The sequence below is a fragment of the Halichoerus grypus genome, chromosome 7, assembly GCF_964656455.1.
Source record: "Halichoerus grypus chromosome 7, mHalGry1.hap1.1, whole genome shotgun sequence".
Lineage (NCBI taxonomy): Eukaryota > Metazoa > Chordata > Mammalia > Carnivora > Phocidae > Halichoerus > Halichoerus grypus.
The window spans coordinates 151,159,440-151,187,400 of NC_135718.1; the positions used below are offsets into that span (position 1 = coordinate 151,159,440).

The window sequence follows — 27,961 nt, forward strand, 5'->3', positions numbered from 1 at the left end:
GATGACGACTCTGGTACCTGATTACAAGCACACTGCCAACTGAACGTCTTCATTTTAAATACATGACTCTTGCTAGAAGATTCTTTTTGTGCCATGCCTGAAAGATCAGAGAGATAATGGTAGGAATAAGAAGATACTTAGAAGAGGGGCTCCTGGGTGGTTCAGTCGGTGAAGGGTCTGCCTTCAGCTCAGGTCATGATCCCAGCGTCCTGGGATGGAGCCCCACATCAGGCTTCCTGCTCAGCAGGGAGTGCTTCTGGCCCTCCTCCCTTTTGTGCTCTCTCTCAAATAAATAAATAAAAATCATTTAAAAAAAAAAGAGAGAAGATACTTAGAAGAGAGCTACTTCAGGAATTTTTCTCAATGAAATGTGATGAGCTATCACAGTTGACTGAAATCACCAACTGCCTGAAAATCCTCTGGATCCACCCGGAAAGTAATCTTTCCTTCCTCCTTATCCTGACAACCACCCCAAGGAACAGCCGAGTCTTCACTTCTTGGAATCTGGGTTCAGAATAGGTAGTTTCCAGTCTCACGGGCCCGAGGGCGAGCGGAGGAATGCTGAGCTCACACTGCCCCCTGCTGGCCGCTCTCCCCCTAACAAGGAGCACATCCGACTTCTTTTGCTCCCACTCCAGTAGAAAAAGAAAAACAACAGAATGCCCCCACAAAAGTCCAATGTCTTTATTTCATATAAAAAAAATTTGTACAGTTTTAGTTCCTATGTTTAAGAAAAAAAAATCCCTAAAATTGCCATTATGTTTAGATCCACTGCAAACTGTAAAAACAAGCTTTTTATATATTAAAAAAAAATTTACATTTTACAATTTTCTACATGCATGCACAAGGTCTCTGTAACCCAAAAAAAAAAAAAAAAAAGAAGAAGAAGAAGAAAGAAAAGAAAAAGAAAGAAATGAAAAAGAAAGAGAAGAAAAGAAAAAAAAATCTAGATTCAACAGTGGCAAATTCTACATTTACAATCTCACTTGGAAGGGACCCAAAACAAGCCCCCTTCCTTTCGCGCACAGAACAAATCACAACAATCACACACCAGGACCGAATCCATCAGCAGATGCTGCCCTGGGGGAAGGGCAGGGGAAAAAGACAGACAGACAGACGGACGGACAGACAGCAGGGAGGGGCGAGGGAGCTCTTCGGGCCCCACAGAGGAGAGCAGCACAGACTCTGGGAAGGGGTGTTTCGGGGGGTCCCAATGCCTCTTCACAGGTACCGTGGCGGGCTTTGCGACAGGAATGCGGAGCAAGAAATGAAAGGCTCAGATGGGACAGGCATGGGGAGAGACGACGAAGGATCAAAAAGAAATAAGCAAGAGTCAACGGAGCGTGAAGGGTCGTGTAAGAGAAAGGGGACCGGTGGGGACGCGGCAGTGTGGCGAGGTGGGTGACGGCCTGAGGTGCAGCATCCCCAGGGGGCTCCAAGGTGATGACAGGAAGGCCTGGTGGGGGTGGTGGGGAGGAGTCACAGAGACCCAGCCACACGTCCGGTGTCCTGGGGGAGTGGGGGGGGCGCAGGTAGGTGCGCCCCCACAGGAGAAGAGTAAGAAAACCCAGCGCGTGGCGGGACTGGCAGAGAAGGGGGGACAGTGCGCCAAGGGCCTGGGCCCGCGGCGCGCCCCACAGCAGTTCACAGCATGAAGACAACTCCCCGTGCGGGAGAAGCACAGACACACGCAGCCAAACACCTGACAACTCATCCTGACACTTTACAAAATAATAATAATTATAATAATCGTCAAAGAAAACAAAGATACCACAGTTCTGACGCAAAGGACCAAAACACTACCGTTCTCAGTTACAGCCCTTAGTGCTTAGAGAGTTGGGGGGAAAGTTTGCTTTTTGTTTTAGGAAAAAGGAATGAAAAAATCACAGTGATTAAAAACATGGCAGGTTCTGAAAATAAACACTCCCCCGCCCCTAACGTAGGGCCGCAACGAAGATCCCAAATACGTTCCGTCTGCCCGCCCTAACCCGGTCCTTCCGTCACCCCACACCCCGCTCCTGCCCACCATCCAGGCCCCGTTTTCCAGGATAGTGAGGTATTTAGAAATGTGACCCAGGAGGGACTCCTCTGAAACCAGGTCCTTGAAGAGAAGAAAAAATACCTTCCCACAACCCCCAGGATAGGATGCATTTCCCTCCGGCACTGCCTAAGTCAGCCCCCAAACCACACCTGTGGGGATCGGGCTCAGCGCAAACTGAAGAGCCCTTCTCTAGGAAGTGGTGGGTGGACAGATGTGCTTTTTCAGAGAGAACAAGGGGGGAAAGGCCATCACGGGGCTCCATCACGCCCAGGCTGTCCCTACACAGACAGGAAGCCTCCCTGGTCAGAGACCAGTGGGGATCAGAGCTCATGGGGCGCTCCGCGTGGCAAGAACCAGTGAGTCTGCCAGAAGATGGGCCTGAGAGGGGACACAGCGAGTTACTCAGAGGCCTGGCCCCGGGGCACACTCCAGCCCAGCCACGAATGGCCCTCCCCGTGGACCCCGGCTGGAGGTTCCAGTTCCCTCGGCTAAAACTACGTAATTGAAACACGTCTGAGTGAAAGGCTCAGATGTACACTGAAAATATGTCTTAGAAGGCCAGTGGATTTTGCTCAAAACGAGACCTAAACTCTGGAGAATTCGGATTGGGTGTAGAGACTACAGAAGCCCGACAGGGTGAGGGATGGATACCCATGAAGGCGGCAATCCTGGCCCCTCACCCCAGCACTGAGGGAGACAAGCGCCCAGAGAACCAGGCAGGGAGACAGGAGGGCACCCTGGCCAGCCAAGGAAGAGAGACCCCTGAGGCAAAGAAGTGGGCTTAAGGCAGGGGACGAGGGGGCTACCGGCTCCCCCCAAAACGAGATGAGGCAACAGGTCCCTGGCGCTGAGAAAAGACACACGGGGGGGCGGGGAATGTTGGTCTCAGACCTTGGGGGTCGGGTCATGGTCTGCAAGCCACTAAACCTGGGCTGGTGTCTGTCTACTTGCCGTCCTTCAGCAGGAAGGGGAAACCTGCCCCAGCAAGGCGGGAACGAAAGTACAGGTAGGTTCGGAGGGCAGGGATCTGTGATGTTCCCCGGGTCTCTCCCGTCCTTCGCTCAGAGGCTGCCCAGGTGGACCGAGTGAGGGAAGGCACTGTCCCCCATGGCCCAGGAAACGTGGTCACAGAGGGCTTCTGCCTCAGTTTGCCTGTGGTCACAGACCATACAACTCAGAAACAGAAGGGAGAGACTTTGGAGTGAAGGGCAGGATCTTCCCTCGCTCTGAATGCGTGTGGACGTGCAGGGGAGGCTCTGACAGCCGAGGCCAATGACCGTGGCGGGGAGACCCCTGACTCGGGCCGTGTGGGGGGACGCAGGGGTATCCTGCCCCAAGAACTCAGCGTTTGTACCGGGCAGGCTGAGCGGGCAGGAAGAGTGGATAACCCACCTCCTGGAGGAGTTTGGCACCATGGCTCTCTGGAGTCGTGTCTGTGCCCCGGGGACACCCTGCTGGGGCCACAGCATTGCTACGAGAACCCGGCTCAGGGGGGGTGGGGGCGCAGGGGGTCCCCGCCCCCTCTCAGAAGAGACCGCCATCCTTCTGGGAGGGAGAGGGCGAGAGGCACGGCTTCCTGCAGGATGACACCAAGTGAGGGCTGGGGGGAGAGAGCGAGCTTCCCAGGCTCTGCTGACGCAGGCGGCCTCCTGAGGCTCATGTGGGGCAACTAAGGAGGAGGGGAGCAGACGGGTGGGGGGTCAATTCAAGTAAAAGTAAACGGGGGCAGGAGGCCGAAGGGCGGCGGGAGACGAGAGCCGAGCCCTCCCCCGCCCGCAGGAGCCCCGCGCCCCCCCTGCCGCCGCTGCTCGGTCACACCGAGGTCTCAGACTGCAGCCTCATGACAAACTTGTGCGACTTAGGATCCACAAACTCCTCGGAGAGTTTGAAGAAGGGGACCTTCTTGGTGCTCACCACCAGGCTGAAGTCCTGGCGCTTTAAGAGGAAAACGATGCCGTCCTTGAGCCCGCTGGTCACCGGCTCCTCGCTCACCAGCGTCCACTGTTTGGCCAGCCAGCGTTCCTTGTGGTACTGGATGGTGGGTCCGGCCGCCAGGTACCGCTCCAGGAAGGCCTGAGGAGGGGCCAGGGGCTGTGTGGGCCTCTCTCCCACCCACCTGCCACCCTCGCCCCCTGGGGGCACAGCTTCCAGAGACAACCAAGATGTCCCCCAGCTCACGCTCTGCTTCCACACCATCTAGAACATTAGAGCAGAAAGGGGCTGGGCTCCTCTGCCTCAGACCCTTGTTGTAAACATGGGGAAGCGGAGCCCACAGAGGAGGGGGGCGCCCAGGGTCAGGACCTGCGCCCCGCACTTTCCCCGCCGCAGGCTAGGACCGCGAGCCCACCCTCATTCTTGCTTCTCCTGCATCGGCTCTCACAGAGGCTGTCACCCTGCTCACCAAGTGTGGTTGGGGACGCAATTCTAGGAGGCGGACAATAAAGTTGAGGGGAGGGTAACAGCTCGAGATGAGCACAAAGAACACTCGGTGGCGGTGAAGGGGGACGGGGGGACTCGGTGTGGCAACAGCAGAGCCCTTGCAGAGATGGGAGTCAGGTCTCAGCCATTCCCAGAAGTCTGGAAGCTGCCCCTGCCCCTCACCGCCTGGGAACTTGACTCCGAGCAGAGGTGGGGGGTGGGGCAGGGATGGGAGAAGAGACCACAAGGCGGAGGGGGAGCAGAGGAGGGCCGGGCTGCAGGGCTGGGTGCAGCGAGCCCCGTGGCAAGGCAGGCCGGGAGCGGGGAGAGGCGGGATGCGGGCAGCAGAGTGGGCCTACCTTGGGCGTCATGTCGTGAGTGATGCAGAACTCGAGGTGCTGCAGGATGCTCTCCATGGTGTGGTAGGGCTGCTGCTTGGTGGTGCGAAGGTACTTCTGCATGGCACGGGCCATGGAGGCGAAGATGGCCTGGGCTGCCTCCCGGGGGTCCATCACCTCCCTCGGGTTTTTCTGCTCCTCTTCCTGCAGCCGCTTAATGTGAGTGAAGGCCTCCTCCACCGCCACCACAAGCCTGGGGGACAGGAGGGGCCTGGACCACACGCCCACCTCCCGTCCTTCCCTCAGCTCCAGCCCTCCAGCAGCCTGAGTGAGGTCAGGCCTTGGGCACCCCCCCCCCCCCGCCAAAACAACACAAACCCACCTGGAGCCAAGGGCTGGGCTATGGGGGCTGTGTGCGTGTGGGGGTGCACATGCACGGTGTGACGGGGGGGGGGCAAGGCAGGAGACAGCTGTAGAGCTCCGGGAGCCGACCGCATGGACTCCAGCGTTAAAGCCAGAGACAGCCAGGGCCGGTGGCAGACGCCGTCCTACCTGAGACCCCCAAATCACGCCTCGCTGGCTGACAAACTACCAGACAAGCACAGGGCATGGGCGACGTTAACATCTGTCTGGGGGTGGGGTTGCAAGAAACTGACTACAAACCAGGAAGAAAAAGGCAAGAACACCAGAGCAAAATGGCAGAGGTGAGCCAAACAGCCTCAAGAGACCTCGTTGGCTGCAGACATGGAAGCCCTCAGCGGCCGGCCGGCAGACAGAGAATGAGAACGTTCGTGCAGCACTACTCATCAAGACACGCAAAGGAGGAAGAGGACTAGAATCCAAATGCCGCCGAGGGGGTGCGACGCACCCGTGAACCACCTCGCCGCGACAAGACGCCACACACCGGATCAGGGGCAGCAGGGGTGAGTCTCAAAAACGGTGTTAAGGGGGAAGCAGGAAAAAGAAGTCAATTTACATTAAACGCATACAGACACATGGCAGCGTCTGGAGACCCAGGAACCTGGAACCTGGGGTAGCTGAGGGTGGGATTCTGGGCTCAGTAAACTGTGGCTCGTGTGCGGCTACAGTTCTCTATTTATTCTTATGCTTCTGTGTCTCGGTGCAGCTCCTTCTGAAAAGACCTTTATCTCGGGTGAACCAAGGGAAAAGCTTTCACCTGGTGACAACCAAGGTAATAGGGGAAGGAAATGTCCGCTACAGGCCAAGAATGGTGTTAGCAGCGGAGGAGATCCAAAAACCCTGCTTGGGGCAGAAGGTGAAGGGCGTGTGTGGCACCGCTGGGTTCCTTCCCACTAGGGCCATTTCTGAAACAACAGGAGACATGCTGGAATGTCAAAGAAATGGCATTGCTGGGGGCGCCTGGGTGGCTCAGTCAGTGAAGCGTCTGCCTTCAGCTCAGGTCATGATCCCAGAGTCCTGGGATCGAGTCCCGCATCGGGCTCCCTGCTCAGCGGGGAGCCTGCTTCTCCCTGTCCCTCTGTTCCTCTGCTCATGCTAATAATTAAATAAAATCTTAAAAAAAAAAAAAATAGCATTGCTGGGACACCAGCCTCATGTCAGGACAGGGGAAGGGATAACTTCCTCCCTTAAAGCCTAGAGACCGGGTGAGGAGAGGCAGAGGGCAATGAGGATGGTCAAATGCCGGGGCCCTCTCCTGTCGGAGGCCCCGTGGAAATCCCAACACACCACGGTGGGACATGGCAGCGGCAGGCACCAAGGAAAGACTCTTCAGGCATGACTTAAGTGTACATAATAATGTGAACAGGAAAAAGGGAGGAGCGAGGACAGTATTTAAGAATGTACCAAGATATGAGTGCCAGAACCTCATTTTTTTTTTTTTTTTTAAAGATTTATTTATTTATTTATTTGAGAGAGAGAGAATGAGAGAGCAAGCACATGAGAGGGGGGAGGGTCAGAGGGAGAAGCAGACTCCCTGCCGAGCAGGGAGCCCGATGCGGGACTCGATCCAGGGACTCCAGGATCATGACCTGAGCCGAAGGCAGTCGCTTAACCAACTGAGCCACCCAGGCGCCCTGGAACCTCATTTTTTGCAGGTAAAACGGTACCATCAGCTAAGCAGGCCTCCAAGAGCTACTGGTAGGAGGCCCAGTCCAGCCTCAGTCCCCACTGCTGCGGGCAAGGCTCACATGGTTTGCCAGGTCCCTGCTCCACGGTGGGAGGCACAATTCCAAGATGCCCCGTTCACCTCCAGCAGGTTCCCGGCTCCTGGCTATTCAGTTCACGCCGTACATTTTGCACATATAATTCAAGTGCCGAGTCAGTTGACTTGGACATTATAAAACAAGGAGATGACCCTGACCAGCCTGATCTTATCACGTGAGCTCTTTAAAAGCAGAGTTTTCTCCAGAGAGAAAGAACAGGTCAGAGGAAAATTCGAACTACCGTATCCTGACCCGTGAGGCCAGGTGACAAGGAACTGATTCCAATGACCTTGGAAGAGGACCCAGGCTCAGATGGGCATGGTCTTGATTTCGGCCCTGACACCGAGGGCCTGACTGGCAGGACTATGAGCTGAGAAGCGTGCACTGGTTTACGCGCCCAGCTTACGGAATTTGTCCTGGCAGCCACAGGACACAGATGCTCACAGCGCACCCCATCCTGACGGGTGCACAGGCCTGCTGGTCTTCCTCTCCCAGCCAGCCCACACTCAGCGGGCCCCCAGGCTCCCCCGGCCCGTCCTCACCCGGCGGGCCCCCAGGCTCCCCCGCCCGTCCTCACCCGGCGGGCCCCCAGGCTCCCCTGGCAGGTCCTCACCCAGCAGCCCCCAGGCTCCCCCACCCCGCCCCGCCCATCCACATCCGGGGGGCCCCCAGGCTCCCCTGCCCGTCCTCACCTAGCAGGCCCCCAGGCTCCCCCGGCAGGTCCTCACCCAGCGGGCCCCCAGGCTCCCCCGCCCGTCCTCACCCAGCGGGCCCCCAGGCTCCCCCAGCCCGTCCTCACCCAGAGAGCCCCCAGGCCCCCCTGGCAGGTCCTCACCCAGCGGGCCCCCAGGCTCCCCCACCCCACCCCGCCCATACACATCCGGGGGGGCCCCCAGGCTCCCCTGCCCGTCCTCACCCAGCAGGCCCCCAGGCTCCCCTGGCAGGTCCTCACCCAGCAGGCCCCCAGGCTCCCCCGCCCGTCCTCACCTAGCAGGCCCCCAGGCTCCCCTGGCCCGTCCACACCCAGCAGGCCCCCAGGCTCCCCCGCCCGTCCTCACCTAGCAGGCCCCCAGGCTCCCCTGGCCCGTCCACACCCAGCGGGCCCCCAGGCTCCCCCTCCCGTCCTCACCCAGCGGGGACCCACCTGGCCCTGCGCTTGCGCACCCTCCGCTCATGCTCAGCCTCCTCATAGTAGTACTCGTTGTGGCTGTTGTCCCGCCGCCGAGCCGCCGCAGCGATTACAGCCCGGGACTGGCCTGTGGAGTTGTTGGTGCTGTTTTCTGCGCAGGAGCAGGAGAGACGGGCACAGTCACTTCAGGGCATGCTCGCTTCCCATCCCAGGAAGTCTGGAGACAGCAACCTGACGCATCCGGAGGAAGCTGTGCCCACCCCCTGGCAGTACCGCCACTCCCAACCCTCCCGGCCACAGCTGGGAGAGGCCCACAGGTCGGCCACCGGGAGCGCCCCGGAGGGCAGGAGTCCTGCACATGCTCCTCCTGGTGCAGGAGGACCTGGAGCTCAGAGAGCTGAGGGCTCAGGACCAGGGCTGGTGAGCAGACGCAGAGAAGTCAGAAGGGGGGGGGGGGCACGACGACACACACACACCGCAGTGTAAAGGGACAGCAAGGAGAATCAGCAGCTAACACCAGCCACCTGGAGTCCAGGGAAATGACAGAAGAAACGGGGCTGGGGAAAGCAAGGGAAGAGGCTGAGAAAAACAGCGAGCAGGGCGAGCACAGCAGGGCGAGCACGTACAGAGCCCTGCTCAGGGACGGGACGGAAAGGAGGGCAGGGGAGCAGGGCCGCTCACCCTCTCCGAGGGAATACACCTTGAAGCCAGACACCTTCTTGGCCAGGACGGACTTGGGCAGGTTGAGGAGGGCAGGGTTGTAGACGGGGAAGTCATGGTAATACTTCTCCAGGATCCACACTGCCACACGCTGGATGCTGTGGGGGAAACGGCAGGAGGGGGAGGGAGAAGGGACAGACAAGGGGTGCCGGGGGAAGGAGACATCAGGGCAGATCAGCAGGGCCAGAAAGGACAAGGACAGGGACAAGCTGCTTCCAAGAAGCCTGGCTCAGGGCCTGAGGTCGACTTACCAGGCTCCCAAGCCTTCCCCAGGGCTGGGCCTGCTAGTCCTTCCCTGCTGTGCTGAAGCCCAGGGGAGAAAAGGCATTGGGCCTGGGTCCCCCAAAAGGGTCACCTCACCCCCTCCAAGAGTTCCCCAAGATTCCCTCCAGGACCAGGAGGTGCTCCTGATACTCCGTATGGCTTGGGGGGGGGGTGCAGAGGAACTCCCCCGTTTTCTTTTCCTCTGGGGGTCCCTCCTCTGGCCAGCTCATCTCAGTGACCACTCACTTGAGGGCTCACCAAGGCTGTGCCTCCAAGAAGGCCAGGAAAGTGATTCCCAAAAGCCCCCGTTCGTGCCCTTTGGTCCAGCCCTCTTTAAGGTCCCCACTGGTTCACTATTCTCTCCCCACTGCTAACTCCCAGTCCAACCTGCCCCGGGACCCTGCGCTGTTGAAAACCTACTGTGTGCAAAGTACTGCACTGCGGCCTACGGCCCTCCAGCTCCTCCCCGCCCGCCCCACCGGCCTCTCACAGCCCTGCAGGCCCCTCGGCCTCCTCCCAGGCCCGCGCCCACACCTGAGATGGCCCACGTTGTAGAAGCGGCTGGCGCCGTCGGTGGAGCGCACGACCTTGAGCGTGAACTGCGGCTGCAGCTGGCGCAGCTCCAGCAGGACCACGGCCAGGTAGTGCACGAAGAGCAGGGCGTCCACCAGCGACACGGCGAACTGGACGACGCCCTGGTAGCTGCGCTCGCGGGCGTCCAGGATGCGCACGCCGTAGAAGAGCCAGTAGGACACCACGAGCAGGAAGACGAGCACCATGAGCAGCGCGCGCAGCACGAACACGCGGGGCAGCGAGGCCTTGGGGCGGCGGAAGAACAGCGCCCAGCTGCCCAGCAGCAGGATGAGCAGCTTGAAGGCCACGGAGATGAAGAGGCCCTCGCAGGCCGTCCCGCAGGGCTCCAGCTCCTCGCGCCACAGCAGCGGGGGCAGCAGCAGGAAAGCCAGCGGCGTGAGGAACGAGAGCAGCGCCAGCGTGGCCCCGGCCGCCACACCCAGGTGACGGGAGCAGTCCAGCGGGACACTGTCCTCCATGTCCTTGGCGATGCGCGTGAGGTCATCGTGGGAGATGCTGTGCTCGGAGGTGCCCGTTACTACTGTGGTAGTCTCCCCCCAGTTGTCATCCTACAGCCAGAGGGGCCGAAGCCCCGGGGGAGGGGAGGGAGGAGGAGGGGAGGAGGGGGGAGGGGAAAAGGGGAAGAGGAAGGGGAGATAGGGGAGCAGAAGGGGAGAGGAAAGGAAGGTGAGGAGGGGGAGAGGAAAAGGAGAAGAGGGAGGGGAGATAGGGGAGATAGGGGAGCGGAAGGGGAGAGGAAAGGAAGGGGGGGAGGGGAGGGGAAACGGAGGGCAGAGGCAGGGCAAGAGAGAGAAGAGAGGGCCATCAGCTGATATGCAACCACCAAAATATTTACTGAGCTCCACTCTGTGTCCAAGCTTGGTCTCTGCAGGGCTGGCGCCTCTGAGACCTGGACCCTCGCGGCACACAGTAGCGAGCTGGGGAAAGAACACCAATGCCCAGATCCCACCCAGGAGAACCACCACCTTTTTTTTAAAAAAGCCAGATGAGAGGCGCCTGGATGGCTCAGTCGTTGGGCATCTGCCTTCGGCTCGGGTCATGATCCCAGGGTCCTGGGATCGAGTCCTGTCATCGGCCTCCCTGCTCGGCGGGAAGCCTGCTTCTCCCTCTCCCACCCCCTTGCTTGTGTTCACTCTTTGGCTGTCTCTCTGTGTCAAATAAATAAATAAAATCTTTAAAAAAATAAATAAAAATTAAAAACCAGATGATTTGGGGGCACCTGGGTGGCTCAGTCTGTTAAGCATCTGACTTCAGCTCAGGTCATGATCCCCAGGTCCTGGAATCCAGCCCTCCCCACGGTGGAGAGTCGGCTTCTCCCTCTCCCTCTACCCATCCCCCTGGTCATGTGCTCGCTCACACGCTCTCTCTCTCAAATAAATAATATCTTTAAAAAAGTAATAAATAAATAAATAAATAAAAACCAGGTGATTTTATTGTTCATCCAAAATTGAGAATCACTGAATTCACTTAACAATCCCTAAGGCCTGTTTACTCATAATGTGATCTGCGGACCAACAGTGTGGATGGACATCTCCTGGGAGCTTGCTGGAAACGCGGCTTCTCAGGCCCACCCCACACTGACGCACCAGAAGCCGCATGTTAACAAGACCCCCATGAATCACTCAAACATTCAGAGGCTGGCAGGGTGCGCTGAGGCACCCAGAGGACGAGCAGGGTGCGTGTGCCAGGAGCAGAGCCGGGCATGGCCAGCTGGAGCCTGAGCAGGCTACCTGCAAACTAGGCTAAACCAGAAGCACCTGTTCTCCAGACCTCAAGCCACTCAAGGTTTCTGACTAAGGGAGTGACCTGAAAAAAAGCAGTGTGGCAAAGGGAAGAGGACCCCGGAGGGCAAAGAGGGAGAAGACAAGTGATCAGTGTAGGGCATGGGAGATGACACACTAGGGCCACCCTGGGTCTCTGGTCTGCCCGCAGCACAGAGCCTGCCTGTTCCTGGAGGCAAGGGGGTAGACAGGCTGAGGTCCCCAGTGTCCTTCCGAGTATGGTTCACTCGAGCAATTTCTGCAGAGGCCAGACACCATCCCACAAAGGAGCCCCAAGACCACCAGTAGCCATCAGTGCCTATACCCTTCATGGGGATAGAGACACTCTCAGGACTAAGGCACCGACTGGGGAGTGTAGGAGATGCCTGGCAGGGTCAGTGATCAGGGGCTTCCCAAGGACAGGAGAAGAGTCTGATCTGATGAAAGAAAGTGGGTGCACTGACCACTTTCAGCTCGAGGAACTGGATCAACTCCTCACTCTAGGCTGATGCCCCCCCCCACACACACGCTGCCTACCCTCTCCAAGGATCAAGGGTTTGTGGCCTCCTCCCCCACAGCAGGTGAGCTGACCATGTCTCGGGGTCCCTTCAAGAACTCAGGAGGCCAGGTCTCAGGGAGAGGACAGGACTGGGAAAGAGGGAGAAAGAATATTTCCCTTAGGTACTCATCTGCTCCCAAGACCCAGAAGTCCCAATGTCAGTCACAGAGATTTCTTGTGAGGGAAAAGGAGCTGGGAGTCTCCAGCCTGAGATGCCCCCAAGAAGGAAGAGCGGGAGGCACGAGACGCAGGCCACCCCAGTCACTTCAAATCCTGCCTCTGCCCTAATCCAGCGCTGCGTTTTGCCTACTGACCTCCCTGCTGGTGAGCACAGTGGGCCACAGAGGTTGGAGCAGGAGCAACCTGCTCACCGCCGCCCCCCTCCAGTGACAGGGTCCTTCGGGGCGCCCCCCGCTCCCCCTCCTTTCTCCGACTCCGCCCACACCTGCTTCCCTCCAGACCCAGGCGATGCGATTCTGCAGGCCGACACCAGAGGGCGCGGCAGTGCCCACGCCTCGGGGCTCAAGGAAAACTCAGCGCTGCCCTCCCTCCCAGACCCCACCCACCGCGCCCTCCTGCCCCGGTTCCCGGCCCACCGGACCCGCGGGCCTCCATGCAGAGGACCCAGGCAACGCCCACGACACAGCCCCGGCCACCTTACCTCTCTGACATGAGGAGGAAGAAGCTACGGCTTCCAAAGGGGTCTCTACTGAAATTCCCTGAATTCTACTGAAGCGGGGTCCTACCTTGGGACACCAAGCGGAGTAAGTGTGACACAAGATGCCCTCCCTGATAGGGCCTCTGTCCGAAGAGACCAGGTCTCCAGGCCCCTCCCCATCGGATGGACCTCCAGCTTCACGGAGCAGCCTGAAATCACCTGGCCCAGACCCCGTGCCCGCGGATGCTCACCCGCTCATCCCCTCGCGTGGACTCGTTGTCCAGCAGGGGCTCCCCTGGAGCCTGGATCGTCACCGACTTGTCCCCGCGGCTCCCATCTCGGCTCTTAGAGCGGTGCCGGTCCCGGCGGTCCCTGCAGCAGGAGGCCAGGGGAACGGGCACAGAAGGTCAAAGGGGGGACCTGGGTCTTCTCAGCAGCCCCTGTGCGCGCCCACCTCTCAAGCACCCCCAACACACCCTCCAGCACCCACATCACCCCCATGCCTGCCCACCTGTGCTTGCGGGAGCTGCGGGAGTGGCCCGACTTGTAGGAATAGCCCGAGTACTGGGACTCGGTGTCCATGGCGTCTGAACGCCGCGCCTTATAGCGCTCCAGGGCCACAGGCTGGGGCCTTTTGGGGGGCCCCACAGCCACCTCCTTCAGCACCGGCTTCTTCAGGCCAAGGGGCACCTTCAGGAAGTCAACCGTCACCCTGAGGGACTCTATTTTGCTGGACGAGTGGGCTTGTCTCAGAGAAAATCAAGCGGCGCTCCTGAGAAAAGGAAGCAGCTGGTTAGAAGTAGCTGGAGCTCCCCATGAGGTCAGGGCAGAGAGGAGGACAGTCCCCAAAGGGCAGCTGCAGGATGCCTAGCCACAACCTCAGAATATTCCATCCAGGTTCCCGCTCTGCCCAGCGGGCCCAGTTGCTCCAGCCCTGCCTCCGGGGGGAGCACCCCTCAGCTGTGCCAACAGGGTGCAGGGAAGACGGCCAGCAAAGGCCACTAGGAACGACCCGACCTTGGACGCCCCGGGGCGGAGAACCAGGGCAACGCCTTCCTTATTCTCAGCCAGGAAAACCATGGCTCAGAGAGGGCAGGTTCTGGCCAGGCTGACAGGCTGGACCAACGGAGACCTCACGCAGCAGAAACCCGCTGGCTTCTGTAGAGGCTTCTCCTTCCCCCCGACTCACAACTTCTGAGGATGCCCACAGAAGGAGGGCTCTTGTCACCATCTTGCCAACACGTCCATCAAACAGACCTGTAGCCACGGGCCAGGTCAGCCTGGCTGCTCTCCATGAGGCTCAGGGGTGTGTGTGTGTGTGTGTGTGTGTGCGCGCGTGCGTGCGTGCTCGGGCCAGGTCAGCCTGGCTGCTCCCCATGAGGCTCAGGGGTGTGTGTGTGTGTGTGTGTGTGTGTGCGCTCGGGCCAGGTCAGCCTGGCTGCTCCCCATGAGGCTCAGGAGTGTGTGTGTGTGTGCGCACGTGCTCGGGCCAGGTCAGCCTGGCTGCTCCCCGTGAGGCTCAGAGGGTGTGTGTGTATGTGTGTGTGCGTGTGCACACAGACTAAGGAACAAGGTCAGGAATGGAAACCATGGATAATGTTGGGGTGAGTGGGGAGGAGAAGGCAGCAGAAACCATTCAAAAGCCTAAAGCCCTGAAATGGCAAGGTCGAGAGTCTTCCTGGGTGAGTGTGCTCGGGGCGGCATCTTTATTCTACATGTTCACCTTTGAGCTCTGCAGAGAAGAATGAGCTCTCCTCCTCGCTTCCCCAACGCTCACCCGCATCCTGCTGGGCCCCAGAGCCCAGCCCTCCACGACTAGCAGCCACCGCGCATCCTCCCCTCTGCCCCACCTCTGTCACGCACGCATGACTCAGCCACGCACACGCGTATTTCCCAGCCTCACTCACCGGCCCATTGACTCACTCTCAGGCACCTCTGTGCACCACGCTCCCTGCGAGGCCCTGGGGGTATGGCGGGGACCTGACCCTGCATTCCCAGGCTGGTGGGGCAGATGCACACGGAACGAGGACACTGGAGTATGAATAACTAACTGCAGGAGTGACGACAGGAAAACCAGGAGAGACGGCTCTGGGGGCCGCGACCAGAAACTGAGTGCTTCTGGAAAGTCTCTCGGAGAAAATGACACCTGAGCCTGAAGGAAGAGCAGCAATGAACCAGGCAGAGTACAGGAGAAAGGCAGGGAGGCGGGCTCAGGAAGACCAAGGGCAGCGGAGCTCAGTGTATTTCAAGAACTAGCATTGGCCCCGTGGGGCTGGAGCTGAGGAAGAGGACGGTGGACACCTAGGTAGCCGGGGCCAAGCTATCGCAAGATCCCTGGGCCAGGTGAGGAGCTCGCGTTTTAGTCCAAGCCCAAGGGGAAGCCTGTGAAGGATTTTAGCTACGCAGGCAGGGGCTGGGGGAGGGGAGCGCAGCCGTGGGAACGTGGGAACACAAGGAAGGAGGCTGCTCCAGGCGTGCACGCCTGGAGGAGGTGACAACAGCCGGGCGTGAGACATGCTGGTAGGATCAGCAGGGCCCACCAAGGTCTGGCTGAGGGGAGGGGAGTGCCCAGGATCTCTGGCCTGAGCAAGAGAGTAGATGGTAGTGACATTACGGGGGGGGGGGGGGGGGGGGCAAATCTCGGGAGGAAGGCAATGAGCTCCATTTCCAGCGGGCTAAGTTCAAGGCCATGAGACAGGCGGTCAGGGAGGCAGCAGGGTTTCTGAGGAGCCAGACTCAGGAGAGTCTGAGCTGGAGATGGTGCCGGGGTGTAAGGTGGGAGTGTGTGGGATCCCCTCGGAAGAGGAATGAGTTAAGGAGTTTCTGGGAATCCCGGTGTGTAAGAGCAGGCAAAGGGGCCAACGAGGTGAGGCCAGAGGACGGGGGAGGCCAGAAGAGTGGGCTCCCGCGGCAGCCGAGAACAGGAGAGCGTTTGGAGGCGGGAATAAAACCGACCAGGTCGCATGCTGCCAAAAAGTCAATGATGTTCAGAACTGAAACAGGTTTCAGTGTGGTTGTTAACTCTTCTCCCACTAAACTAAGCGGTCAGCAACTAGAGAACAGGAAGGATGACTGAGACGTACCTGTGTCCACCACCCTCCCGGGGGAAGGGGCAAGAAACTGACAGTGACCTGGGGAATGCACTCGCCCTCTGACTCTCGGGGAACCCGCCACCACCGTGGGGAGATGAAATCTATCCCTCCATTCCTTGATCCCCCTACCAGCTATCTGGAGGCACCCCCGTGGCCCTTCGATGGTTGTCAATAGCCCCACGTCAAGGCAAGCGTGTGACAGACACACGCTTAGGGGACACAGGTATGAAGCCTCAACCCAAGCCGAACCCTTTCTAAATACCGTTGCCGTGAACAGGGCCTTATGCAGCACCCCGTCCACAAATCACACATCGAGCTCCTCCACCCCGGCTCCTGAGAACCGTCTACTGGCTAAGATCTCAGTACAGTTCCCACACCTTGTCTGCATCTCTCTGGCCTGTTGCAGCCTATTCTCGTCCCCAGACCCAATTCCCACCAGGAGGTTCAAGAGAACGAGTGGGCTCCAGAGAGGGGGTGGAGAAGTAAGGGGGAACAGACCTGCCCTCGCCCGGGTCTAGACAGAGGCAGGATCCAGGACTCCCCACCATCTCAGCCTCACCCTTAACACTCACATCTCCAGAGCCAACAGCACAGAGAGCCTGGGATTTGCATCCAAGGCTCTGCATTCGAAACCTGACTCTCCCACCCACCATCTACGTGACCCAGGCAAGTTACTTAACTTCTCTGCACTTTGTAGCCTGGTAGGCTCATCAGGAAAATCGGAAAATAATGATACATCCTTGATGGGGCTGCTGTGAGGACCCTGGGGGTGAGAGAAATGCTTCTATACACTGCTCAGCTAGTAATTAGTTAAGGAATTAATATACTCTGGCTCAGGGTCGCCCATACTCCGATCCCCACACACTTCCTCTGAGACTTTGGAAAGAGGTGGTATAAATAAATCCTGCTGTTTGTACTACTAAATAAAGAAGTCACACACACACACACACACACACACACACACACACACACACACACACACACACACACACAGCCCTGACCAGAACCACTTCAAATACACCCAGGAGGGAAGCCGGTACCATTGTGTTTCCCCTACAGATAAATTTCAAACCAGACAAGAGTGCCAGCCCCTCCCAACCCTTTGTTCCGAGCGACTCCGCCTGGAGCCCCTACCTCCCTCCCAGCCACGTATTAAAGACCCAGCATACACCCTGCTCCCCTGGCCCGCTTCACCCCACCAACCCAACTCAAGGTGCCCCAAAAAGCATCCAAATGTGCTCCTCCTTCCCCTACCAAACAGAGGGGCCAGAATGAGCACCCAATTTCTTAGACCCTCGCCTGCTGTCCCCTCAAGTACCCGGGGAACTAACCCGAATCTGGAGAGGCTGGGGGAGGGACGGGAGGTGAGTGCAGACAAGGGGAGAAGTTGCCCTTGTTTCATCAGCTCAGGAATCAGGGGTCTGGAGGGTCTCCTGGGTGGGCGGATTCCCAGGGAAGAGGGTGGGGGAGGGGAACACTGGATGAGACCAACAAGTGGAAATGTCAGAGGTGGACCTCGAGGGCAGCAAGACCCGGTGTGGACCGGGGGGTGGGGAGGGCCCTGGTTTGCGGGTGGGAGGCTGGGAAATGGAATGTGTCCCATTGCGTTCACCTTGCCCCCACCTCCAAGACACACAAACACACTCACTCAGTCCCCTGCTCAAACCAACCATGGATTATCTGGGGTTAAAAAGAGGCCAGAGAGGAGAGAGAGAAGGAAGGGAGCCTGTCACAAAAACAAGACCCTTCTCCCCCCAAAGGCCTTTCAGAAATAAAATTAATGGAATGTGTCTCAGTACCATCCCAAGGGGACTGGGGGGAGGGGTGGGGGGGAATGTGGGGGCTTTTGTCCCCGGCTGCCCAGCTTCTCCCACATTGATCACCATGGCAACCAAAGCCCCCTGTTGCCTAGGTGATGGCAGCCGGGTCCTGGAACCCATACCCAGCATCCAAAGCGAGGGAGGTTGTGAAGGTGGGGGGGGTTAGGGACAGAGGGGGAGAGAATGGGGTTTCTCCTCTGGCAGCCCCAGCTTTTGTCTGAGCCCTGGGATCAGGTTTCTTCAGGAAACAATCAGAAGCCTCTGGAAAAAATACACTCAGAACCTGGCAACAGGCAGAGGGAACAAGGCCTTGGGGGGTGGGGGGGGTTACAGAGGGGAAGGCTGGTGTTGGCCAAAATGCAGACTGAGACTGGACCCTTCCCCGTAGCCCCCCTCGGAGGCGCGGCTCAGGTGGATGAGGCGCTGGACACAGACACGGGCACCCCAATGTGGGGCAGGTGCTGGGGACCGAAGGCCAGCCGGCAGGTGGCTAGGATCACGACCTCCTTCGCCCGCTCTCTGGACCAGGACCACCCCCCCACCCAGTCCCAGCTCCTTCAGGCCCAGGATGGGGACAGGAGGCGGGACAGAGGTGAGGGTGGGGCTGGGGGGGGTGACTCAGCCAAGAAAGCAAAGGTGCGGAGGAGACCGGACACAAACATGTACCTAAAAAGGGCACCTGTTATTCCTCATCTCTATGGAAGACGGGGCTGTGAGCAGCAGACCAGCTGCGCAGTGGAAGGCACTTGGGTTGGATCTTCCGGCTGCGGGGGGAGGACAAGACACCAATAGCTTTCCTGACTCTGACGGGGCAGAGCTCTTGATAGGCCCACTCTTGAAACAAATGGCCCCCCTCTTCTCAGTCCGAGATGGGGAAGGCTGGTGCTGCCGGACACAAGGGAAGGGGCACGATCCCCTCCGCAGACCCCTCCCGCAGAGCTGTCTGTGGACACCTGCCATTAAAGGTCTGTGACTCCTACACAAGAGCCCAGATCCACCTGCCGCTGCCTCCGGGTCCCCACTCCTGCCCACAGAGTGGCGTGGGCATGTGAGCGCCCCCGGCCCAAGGCCCCTCAGCTTCACCCACCACAGCCCCGACGTCCAAGGACATCAATGTGAGTCCACGCACCGTGCTGGCCGGCCACTCTCCTGGGTGCCACCGGGGGTCCAACCTCCCCGCCCGCTGTCCAAAGAACTAGAAATCTGCCCACAAAGACAGGGCGCCCTACCACGTCATCAGGCTGGTGGGAGGAGGGCAGAGACTCAAAGTCACAGCTATCCTTCTTCAGACCGGTGGTTTTTCCTCTTTGCCATGTGCTCAGTCCAGGCCCTTACAGCCACCGCTGGTGGTGAGAGGTGTCCAGTGTGGGAGCAAATGCAGACACCTAACCGGCTGCCCGCCGAGGCCAGGAAGGTGCCAGAACCTCTACCTGTGCCCACGTATTCCCCAAGCTCCCCCTTCTCTCCCCTCCTCCCGGGAGGAAACTGCATGGACCCACCCAGTTCTCGGCAGGTCCCAGCACTCCCCTGGAAGAGGCCTTCGAGGTGCAACCCTATGTTTTCCAGATAAAAACATGCACCCCAGAGAAAGACATCACGGTCACATCTCAGGCATGCCTTCCTGGCCTCCACTGTTGGACCTGACTGGCGCTCTGGCTTTGAGGTGTGCTCCTCTCAAGAGCGAGACCAGGTTCCTCCATGAGACTCCCGGGCCTCGTGACAAGGGACACACTAGACAGGCCCAAGCTCAGACAGTCGAGACCCGAGCCCTTCCCCTCCAAGGGATGGTTTCTGCCCCACCCCTCCCCCACCCAGCTGAGGCTCTCCATGCTTCCTGATCGTCCCCATCCGGCCTCAGTGGTGGACAAGCCATCCCTCCCAGGAGGCCATGCTGGGTTTCCCCATCACAAAAAGAATTAAGATGAGAAAGGCTGGGGACAGCCCCAGGCCCTAGACCAAAAATGGGCTGGAGATCTGCTCCCACCCTCACTCCTGCACCCTGAAAAAGGTCCCAGTGTCCTTGGATGAGACCAGAGCTAGCAGCTGGATCTCAGGGCGCTGAGGAGGAGGAAAGGCCGGCCTGGGGAGCCCGGGAGCCCCCGCCCTGCTAACCAGGCACACTCCCAGGACAGCCCCAGACATGAGCTCACCATCCTTCGAGCCCCAGGGCAGGGGCAAGATCCTTCTCCTCCCTGAGCCGAGAAGCAGGGGACGGCTGGGCTTGGGTCACCTTGGTGACTGAGCTTCCGGAGCAGCTGCTCATGGCCAGACCCCAGTGCAGGGAGCACCGCTGGGGAGAGAGCCCACACACTGGGCTGCCAGCCAGGATACCTGAGCCTGCGTTCTCACGGAAAACGAGCTGGGGGAGCCAGAGCCAAGCCTTGCTCCTCTACTTCCTCAACTTCCCTCCATCTAAAGCGGGGGTGATGTGGGTACCCTCCAAAATCACACACACACACCGAAGCGCAGACACACACCTACACCACCCTCCGATCCCCCTCTGAAACCTGGAATGGCTCCCGCCTGCCCCACCCAGCTCCACCCACCCTGGCCGGGCAGGTTCTGTAGAGACCTGCTCTGCTTTCTCTCTGGCACCCCCACCCCCACACCAGCTCGCAGAAAGCCTCTGTCCCCCAACACACCATACACCCGTGCGCATGCACGCACCCACACCACGGCGCCTCATTCCCTAGCCTCCCCCAGACCCATTCCCAGCCAGTGGAGAAGGGAACCCTGGGCAGGGGGAGGGTAGACAGCAGAAAGGGTGAGTGATCTTTTTGGCAGCTGTCCCAGGTGGGGGCCAGAGGGGAGACAGGGTGCGAGGCGGGTGAGAAGGTAACCAGGGCTTCTAAATGCCTGGATGCCCTGTTTAATTTCCACCAATGAGCCAGCCCCACAATTCCCACCCACCAGGCTCTGAACTTCCTCCCTCAGCTGGGGCAAAGGACTGGCCCCTACCTGCCCATCAGGTGAGCTGTGGAAGAGCCAAGAAGGAAAACAGGTACCTCGAGTTGTCCTCAGGGACAGGAGAAGGTGGACCACGGGAGGTGTGCAGGCTGCTCACAGATCAATTCCTGTGCACTCCACACTCCCAGCCTCGAGGAACACAAAAATGCCTCTCTCTTCGTAGCCTACTGTCTCAGGGAGGCGCCAAGTGACCCTGACTCCAGGAGGCCCTCCCAGCCTGCTCGCCCAGCCTCTGCCATGGAGTAGGAGGTGGCAGGTGGCTACTTGGGGAGGGGGACTCAGCCACCCTTGGGCTCACATGTGGTGGGGGAGCAGGGAGCTGGGGACACGGGGCACGAAAGCTGGTTTATACAGGAGAAGTAGCAGGCTGGGCCTAAGGATGTGACGCAGCGTGACTGCGGGTGCGGGCCTGGCTCTCCCTACTCTGGAAACCTTCCCCTCACGCTTCAGCCCGGGGCCCCAGATCTGGCAAGTGACCCAGCTCCTACACAGGAAAACCGGGCCAGCTGAAAGGCCCACGTACCAACTGACCTCCACCACCTTGACTAAGTCACCAACCGAGGTTTCACTCTTCCAAAGAAGTCCCAACGTCCTCCAGCCCTTGTATCTGCCACCTCCAGTCCTGGAGTATGAAGCAGGTGACAAAACAAGTGTCTCTGTTCACACTTGGTTGTTTTTTAAGTTACCACATTCACACCTTTCTTGGGTTCAGCACCTATTCCCGTCCAATCCCCACTTACCCTAAAAAGCCAGAGGCCCCTCCCCAGACTCACACACAAACACACACTCTCTTCTGGCTGGGGTCGGGGAGCCAGGAGCCCCCTGGTGAAAGTAGGGGTCCGAGGGATATTTTGGGGGTTGCTGGAAAACACTACAGGCAATGAGGGCCAGGCCCCTCCCAATCACAAACAAGACCCCATGCGCTGCAGTGGCCAGAGCCCCCCACGTGTGAAGGGGCCCACAGAGAGAGAGAGGAAGAGGCCGGCCCCTGGAGAGGTTGTGGCCAGGACGCAGCCCTGCCCCAGGCTTGTGACCGGGGGTGCTCCTCTTGGGAGACCTCCTTCTTCCAGAAGACTCCCCCTGGCCCCGCCCTCAGAGGTAGACGTCTCTACTCAGGCTGACAAGGAAACTCATGTCCACCTTTCAGGAGACCGGGCAGTGATTCAAGTTCAAGATTAAAGACAATAATGAGCAAATCAGATTCAACTGGAAGAAGGCAGGGGCAGGCGGAAGGAGCATTATGGAAAATGGAAGAGCAATGCAGTCATGAGATCTCAGGTGAGCTGCTTACCTTCTCTAAACCTCAGTTTTCGGGCCTGTAAAATGGAGTAATAGTGCCTACTTCAGGAGGTTAAGAGTTTCCAACAAAATAACGTATATGGAATATCATGGAGTCTGCCACATAAGAGATGCACAATAAAACGTTAATTCCCACCTATTTGTCCTTTAGAGGGTGCGCCTCCGATCCTCCCACTTCCCGTTCCCATCCTCTCCTTGTGAGAAGACCCCACCCAGAATAAGATGGAATCACCTCTGGCTACGGTGCTGGCCGCAGCCCCCCAGACGACCACCCCGCCCTAACTTCCACCACAGCCGAGCCCTGCCTGAGAGAGCAGCCAGAACCCCCCCTTCCCATTCTCTGCCTCTTTCCTGGGTTGAGGGTGGGGGGCTGGCCCCAGGTCCCCCATCCCCCTCTTCCCCTCCCTCCTTCCACACTTACAGAGGCAGGGGCTGGGTGCCAATCACCCCCACTCTCCCACAGGTGCTAAGCCCAGCTGTGTGTGCAGTGGCTGGGGAAGGGGACCCCACGTCTGCCGTCCCACCCCAGCCCCCAGCTTTTCCCTCTGCCCTCACCGCCCCACCCCGACTACCAGGAGGTCCTTGGCTCTGCTGATTCCAAGCCTGCTTCTCCCAAACCCGTTCCTAGCTGTCACGTAATTACCAGCCTTGCCAGGGGCACCAAACAAGCACAGCAACACCTCATTTCCAAAGGGCCCCACCAGACAAGGCCTCTGCCTCCTTCTCCGTACCACGCAGTGTGGAGGAAGGGATGGAAAGATTCTCCCTGACCCACCTCATTTCTCTCCAGATCACAGGAGGGCTGCCCAGGTCAGATCACCAGGAGGCAGGCTAGAGAAGGGAAGGCTGTGGGGGGCTGGGCGGGGGGGAGGAGGTTTGAGTTAGGATTCACGCCCAGGCTTTTCCCTCACCTCTGCTACTAAAACCTCCCCTTGAACAAGGCTACCAACCTGGAGAGGGTGAGAGAAGAAATGTCAGGTCAATTCAGAGACAGGGGATATTGAAAGACAGGTACCGGCAGGGATGGGGGTAGACAAATACAAGAGGGAACCACCCGAGAAAGACGAGGAAAGGGCAAGTTAAAGTCCCATCCTCCACCCAGACCCTGAGAAGAGGCAATAGGATCCCAGCCTCTCCCTATTACCCACCAACCTCATGGGACTTCCTTTTGCAGGCAGGAAAACTGAGGCCAGATCCCCCACCCTATCCTGAGATCCAACAGTGCCACGCTGCACGCAGCTCACCAACACCCTCGATCCCCTGGCACGCCAGCCCGCACCTGCAGAGCCCTCCGCAGGCCCTCCCCGTCTGCCTAGCTCATCCTGTACATCCCGCTAAGGTCCAGCCACACAGTGGAATACGATTCAGCCATGAGAAGGAATGCGGTTCCGATGCCTGCTCCCATGGGAAGGAACCTTGAAAAGATGGTGCTCCGGGAAGGCAGACAAACAGAAGAGGTCACGCGGTGTATAATTTCATTTCTATGAAACATCCAGAACAGGTAAATCCACAGAGACAGAATGAAGACCGGTGGTCGCCAGAGGAAGGGGCAGGGGATGGGGAGCGCTGCTTTGTAGGTACGGGTTTCCTTTCGGGGTCGGGAAAAGGCTTTCAGAGGCCATGGCTGCACAACGCTGCCAACTACTAAAGGCCAACGCACACTTTAAAGTGGTTAATTCCAGGGGCGCCTGGGGGGCTCAGTCGGTGAAGCGTCTGCCTTCGGCTCAGGTCATAATCCCGGGGTCCTGGGACCGAGCCCCGCATCCGGCTCCCTGCTCAGCGGGGAGCTGCTTCTCCCTCTCCCTCTGCTTCTCCCCCTGCTTGTGCGCTCTCGCTTTCTCTAGCAAATAAATAAATTTTTTTTAAATGGTTAATTTTATATTATGTGGATTTCACCTCTGTTTAAAAAAACTCAGCCAGCGAAGGGCACATCTCCTCCCTGCGCCTTCCCTGACACCCCCCCCCAGGGCCAAGCACCCCGGCTCCAGGCTCGGGTGGCCTCCTGAACACACCTCCATACAGCACTCACTGGGCTACAGTGAATCGACGTGTTTCTGCACGTCTCCCTGTGAAAGCCCGTCTCACCCGCCCATCTCGCCCCGGTGCTTCGCACGGCCCCGGGCAGACAGCAGGCGGTGCCCAGCGGGGTCCGCCAGGAGAGCAGAACCAACCCCAAGCTCCGCTCCCCAACCCAGAGCTGCCTCCCATCACGGCGGCGGGGAGAAGCCGCAGCGCTCCGCTCACGGGGACCGAGCGCTGCCCGCGTGCCAGGCGCCGTGAAGGGCTCACGCTCTGTTCCTACACGGAACCCTCAGAAACCGAAGCGGGAGGGCGTACTATTAACTCCGTCTTACAGGTGAGGCTTCAAAAGGTTCTCTCTTCTGTCTGAGGTCTCGGAACTAGGAAGTGGCAAAAAGAGAAGGTAGGAGCAAGCTGAAACCCAGGCAAGGAGGCCACTGGGGGAGGAACGCCCCATCGGGGTTGGAGGATGGCGTTGTAAGACATCCAAGAGGCTAAAGAATGGGGTTTAAGAACTTGCCCCGCGTCACGCCACTACGAAGTACTAATTCCAGCCAATTCTGTCAGGGTGTGGGGAGCTGTCAAGGGCAGAATGTGCAAAGAGCAGACAGGAGTCCCTAAAACTCAGAGGCGAGGAGGAGAGTCCCAGCTCATCCCTCCTCCCCCCCCAAAGTTTCTGTTAGCCAAGCACACGCCCCCCTCAACCGGAAGGGCCTCTTGGAAACCAGACAAACAGATAAAAGTCTGTCCTGCTCTAGGGCCAGGAAAGGGGGCCCTTCCTCAGACTCTGAAGGAGCAGAAGGAGCCGAGAGCCACACCGGAGAGGCCCGTCTTGGAGGAATCAGAGGAATGACCAGGCAGAAGCAAGACAATGGGGCAGGAGGAGCCAACGTGTCCGCTGGTTCCAGATAGAAGTACTTCCAGAGATGGCACCTCCCATCCTCTGAGCACAACACGTCCTCCTTGGAAGAACACCCCCACCAGCACGGTGTAGCAGGCCTGCACGAGGGCCAGAGCACCCCCATCCTCGATTCAAGAGCCTCGCTCGCCGCAGGAGCCCTACCCATCAGACGGTGTCTGGCTTGGGGGAATCATGCATCTGGTCCTTCCTGCTCTGCCCCCAGCCCTAGTCCCAACATGTTCTAACTCCCACTACCCTTATCCCCCAGTCTTAGGAAAGCCAGGAAGCCCTGGAGACTAAAGAGGGAACATTCCAATTGCACAGGCCCTTTAGGGACTCAGACATTCCAATTCCAGTTCCTCAGCGACCCTGATAAACTTGTGTGGTCACAATCTCAGCCCCTAAAACTGGGCAGCTCACCCTAACCCCTGGCGGCAACAGGAAAGCATCTGAGAGGGCGACGGAGAATAAAGTGTGCATCCTAAACAAGAAGGTCAGCCCCTTCCCTTCACCCCAAAAGAGAAAGGACAAGAGAGAGGAGAGGCAAAGGGGGTAACCACCGCTTCTGTGGGGAGAGATACACCCACTTCCCCGACAGTGGTGACCTCCCGCCAAATTATCAGGATGGTGAGGACGGCCTTCGAGGGGTGCCCACGCTCTCCCCAACACATGGACACTCATTTGCCCCCTCACTGGCTCAGCTCCTGTTCCTCACCCTCAGACCCGGCCCCAGACCACAGCTCCGCCCCAGCCATGCTCGTCACCAGGGAAAAGGGAAACTAAGGGACCCGCACAGACACACCTGCAGAAACTCTTGAGGAACCCCCCACACCCCACCCCACCAACCTCCCCAGAACTCCCATGCCACCTTCTCAACTCCGTGGACAGACCCCGTTGCACCACACCCCATTGTTCATCCCTCCAGCAGGCTGCCTCCTCTGGCCTCCACCCCATACTAAAATCCCAACTCCTCAGGAACTGTAGGGTCCTGGAGGAAGGACAGGGTTCGTAGGCTTTTAAGTCAAAGACTCCAAGGCGCTTTCCAAGACAACTGTGGCCTGAGGGGGCTGAGCCTGGGCCGGAAAGCCAAGAATGTGGCCTCTCCATGCACTGGAACCCAACCTATGACGGTGGGGGAGGCCCCTCTTCTTTCTCTCCCTGACTCCTCCAGGGCCTCCGATTCCTCTAGGACTACAGCCAGAACCCCTGTTCTCTATTCCCCACAGCACACACCCTTTTCTAGAAAAACCCACCGCCCAAACAGGCATCTCTTAAGATGGCCCACTCACTCCCACTTGTAGGTCTCAGATACTTAAAGCACTCCCCTTGCGCCCTGAGAGAACCACATCCAAGAAGCTGCAGAATCATCCAGACAGCTGTCCTTCAGGCTTTCTACCAGGAAAATCTGCCTGTAGGTGCAAGAAGTAGTACCCCCAACACACACTCAGAAACACACACACCACCTAACGCAGTGCACACACTGGGACGTACCCATCAACACAGGTTGCACACGAGAGAACAGATTCGCTCACCCCCTTTCCACCACACAGGTGCACGCACACCTATCCAGGTATGCCCCATTCTGTTCTTACACACCCGCCTTCCTCAGTATCTACACCCTTCTTTCCCAGAAACCCCTCCGCAGTTCACACACACAGACACACGCCCCTTCCCCCGAGTATACACGTAAATGCACATCCAAGCACACACCAGATACACGGTCAGCTGCTCCCGGGGTGCACACACCTCCACAGAAAAACCCCTACACCTCCAAACCCAGGGGCCCACCTGCAGGAACACGCAGCACATCACGGCGCGCGCACACACACACACACAAAAACAAAGAATCACACACACTGAGCCTCCACCGATGCTTTAAAACTCACTAATGCAGAGCCCCCAGCCCCCCAAATGGGTAAATCTGAGTGGGGAGAGGGATGCCGGCGCCTGTCCCTGGGCCCCCATACACAGTGCCCGGGTACCCGGCCCGCCAGCCCCGTCCTCGAGCAGCACACACACCCCCTCTACTCTCCTCGATCGGTCCCCAGACTCCACACTACACCCGGAATGCATACCTGCCCGTCCCTCCCCACACTCCCGAAGGTGTGTCTGCACCCCTAAACACCTCCCCGCTTCCAATACCTCCAGGCTCCGATCCTTGCACTGCCTCTCCGCCCCCCCCCCCAACACACACTCCCGGTCTCCGGCTTCAACCGGCTCCCCCGGGATCATTAAGGCCCCCGCCGGGGCCCCGGGCCCAGGAAAGTCCCTGGCTCTCCAGGCCCGGGCTCCGCCCCCTCCCCAGGAGCCCCCCGGCCCTCCGCAAAGTTGGGGGGGCACTCCGCCGTGCAGTGGGAAAACGGACCGGAAGGGGGGTGCCCCGAGCCCCCCTTCCCCCAGCAGCCATCCCGCCCGCCCCGGGACCGGGCACCCCCTGGCCCCCCGCACGATTGTCCTCCTTTCCTGTTTCTCGTCCTCCTTTCTTTTTCTGGCAAACTTTGCCCGCGCCCCCGCGGCCCGGCACTCACCGCCGCCCCGAAGTGCCGGTGGGCTCGGCCCGGCGCCTTTGTATCCGCAGCGCTCCGGGTCGCGGCGAACTCGGCGCTGGCGGACGGGCAGCGCGGGCGAGGGCGGCGCGGAGGGGGCTCCGGGGCCGGCCACCCCCTCTGCGTCCCAGACCGCTGCCTGTCCCCCCCTCGGGGCCCCGGGGGCAGGGGCCGGGGGATGGGGGCGCTCAGGCTCCCATGGCGGGGCCCAGGAGCACGGAACCGGGGGCCGGGAATCGCACCGGAGCCGGCGGCGGAGCGGGGAGGGGACGGACAGGGGAGCGGGCGAGGGGCGGGGGGCCGGGGGGGCGGGGGGCGCGCGCTCCCGGGCGCCGCCTCCCGGCTGTTCCCGCCGTCGCGCCCCTCCCGCCGCCGCGCCCATTGTCTGCGGCCCGGCTCTTCCCGGAGCCGCCGCTCCCCGGCCGGCGGACCTCCCCAGACGCGCGGGGCCCTCCCGGGCTTGGGAGAAGGCCGCGGCCCGGCGACCCCCGCCCCGAGCGGTGACCGGGGAGGCCTCGATCCCCGGCCAGGGCCCAGCCCGCAGCCCCTCCCTCCTGGGGCGCCTTTTCCCGAGCCGCCGGTGAGAGACGGAGCCCCCGGACCCCCGGGGATGGAGGTGTGCGTTCTTGCGGGCCACAGAGCCGGCTACACAG

The 27,961-nt window shown here is 59.5% G+C and overlaps 1 protein-coding gene and 1 long non-coding RNA gene across 14 annotated transcripts; one reads left to right on the plus strand and one right to left on the minus strand.

Moving 5' to 3' along the window:
• Window positions 1–669: 669 nt before the first annotated feature.
• Window positions 670–27,752, minus strand: VANGL2 (VANGL planar cell polarity protein 2). 13 transcript variants are annotated; one of them, XM_078078463.1, is made up of 14 exons: window positions 23,122–25,573; window positions 22,618–22,698; window positions 21,835–21,859; window positions 19,727–21,165; window positions 18,806–18,919; window positions 18,243–18,340; window positions 13,176–13,436; window positions 12,916–13,036; window positions 9,628–10,235; window positions 8,791–8,927; window positions 8,125–8,260; window positions 4,819–5,050; window positions 3,956–4,114; window positions 670–3,710 (listed from the first exon to the last, which is right to left on the minus strand). In XM_078078463.1, exons 7-14 carry the CDS (start codon window positions 13,244–13,246, stop codon window positions 3,528–3,530), a joined length of 1,647 nt encoding a protein of 548 aa, XP_077934589.1. In that variant the 5' UTR covers window positions 13,247–13,436; window positions 18,243–18,340; window positions 18,806–18,919; window positions 19,727–21,165; window positions 21,835–21,859; window positions 22,618–22,698; window positions 23,122–25,573; the 3' UTR covers window positions 670–3,527. The 13 variants fall into 13 exon arrangements, with proteins under 13 accessions (XP_077934589.1, XP_077934588.1, XP_077934587.1 ...); XM_078078462.1 differs by having other exon boundaries at window positions 19,727–21,938; XM_078078461.1 differs by having other exon boundaries at window positions 21,835–21,938; window positions 22,618–25,573.
• Window positions 14,871–23,148, plus strand: LOC118521732 (uncharacterized). The gene is made up of 3 exons (XR_004910266.2): window positions 14,871–15,007; window positions 21,691–21,821; window positions 23,017–23,148. It is a non-coding gene; the product is annotated as an uncharacterized LOC118521732 (long non-coding RNA).
• Window positions 27,753–27,961: the final 209 nt, after the last annotated feature.

Excerpts from the sequence above, each read along its gene's own strand:
- VANGL2 (XM_078078470.1), bottom strand. The coding sequence starts at position 13,246 with ATGGACACCGAGTCCCAGTACTCGGGCTATTCCTACAAGTCGGGCCAC. Across the intron at positions 13,037-13,175 it reads CGCAGCTCCCGCAAGCACAG|GGACCGCCGGGACCGGCACC; the intron begins GTGGGCAGGCAT and ends CTCCTGCTGCAG. Across the intron at positions 3,711-3,955 it reads GCCAGGACTTCAGCCTGGTG|TTGCCCCACATGAGCCTCAG; the intron begins GTGAGCACCAAG and ends CCTCCTCCTTAG.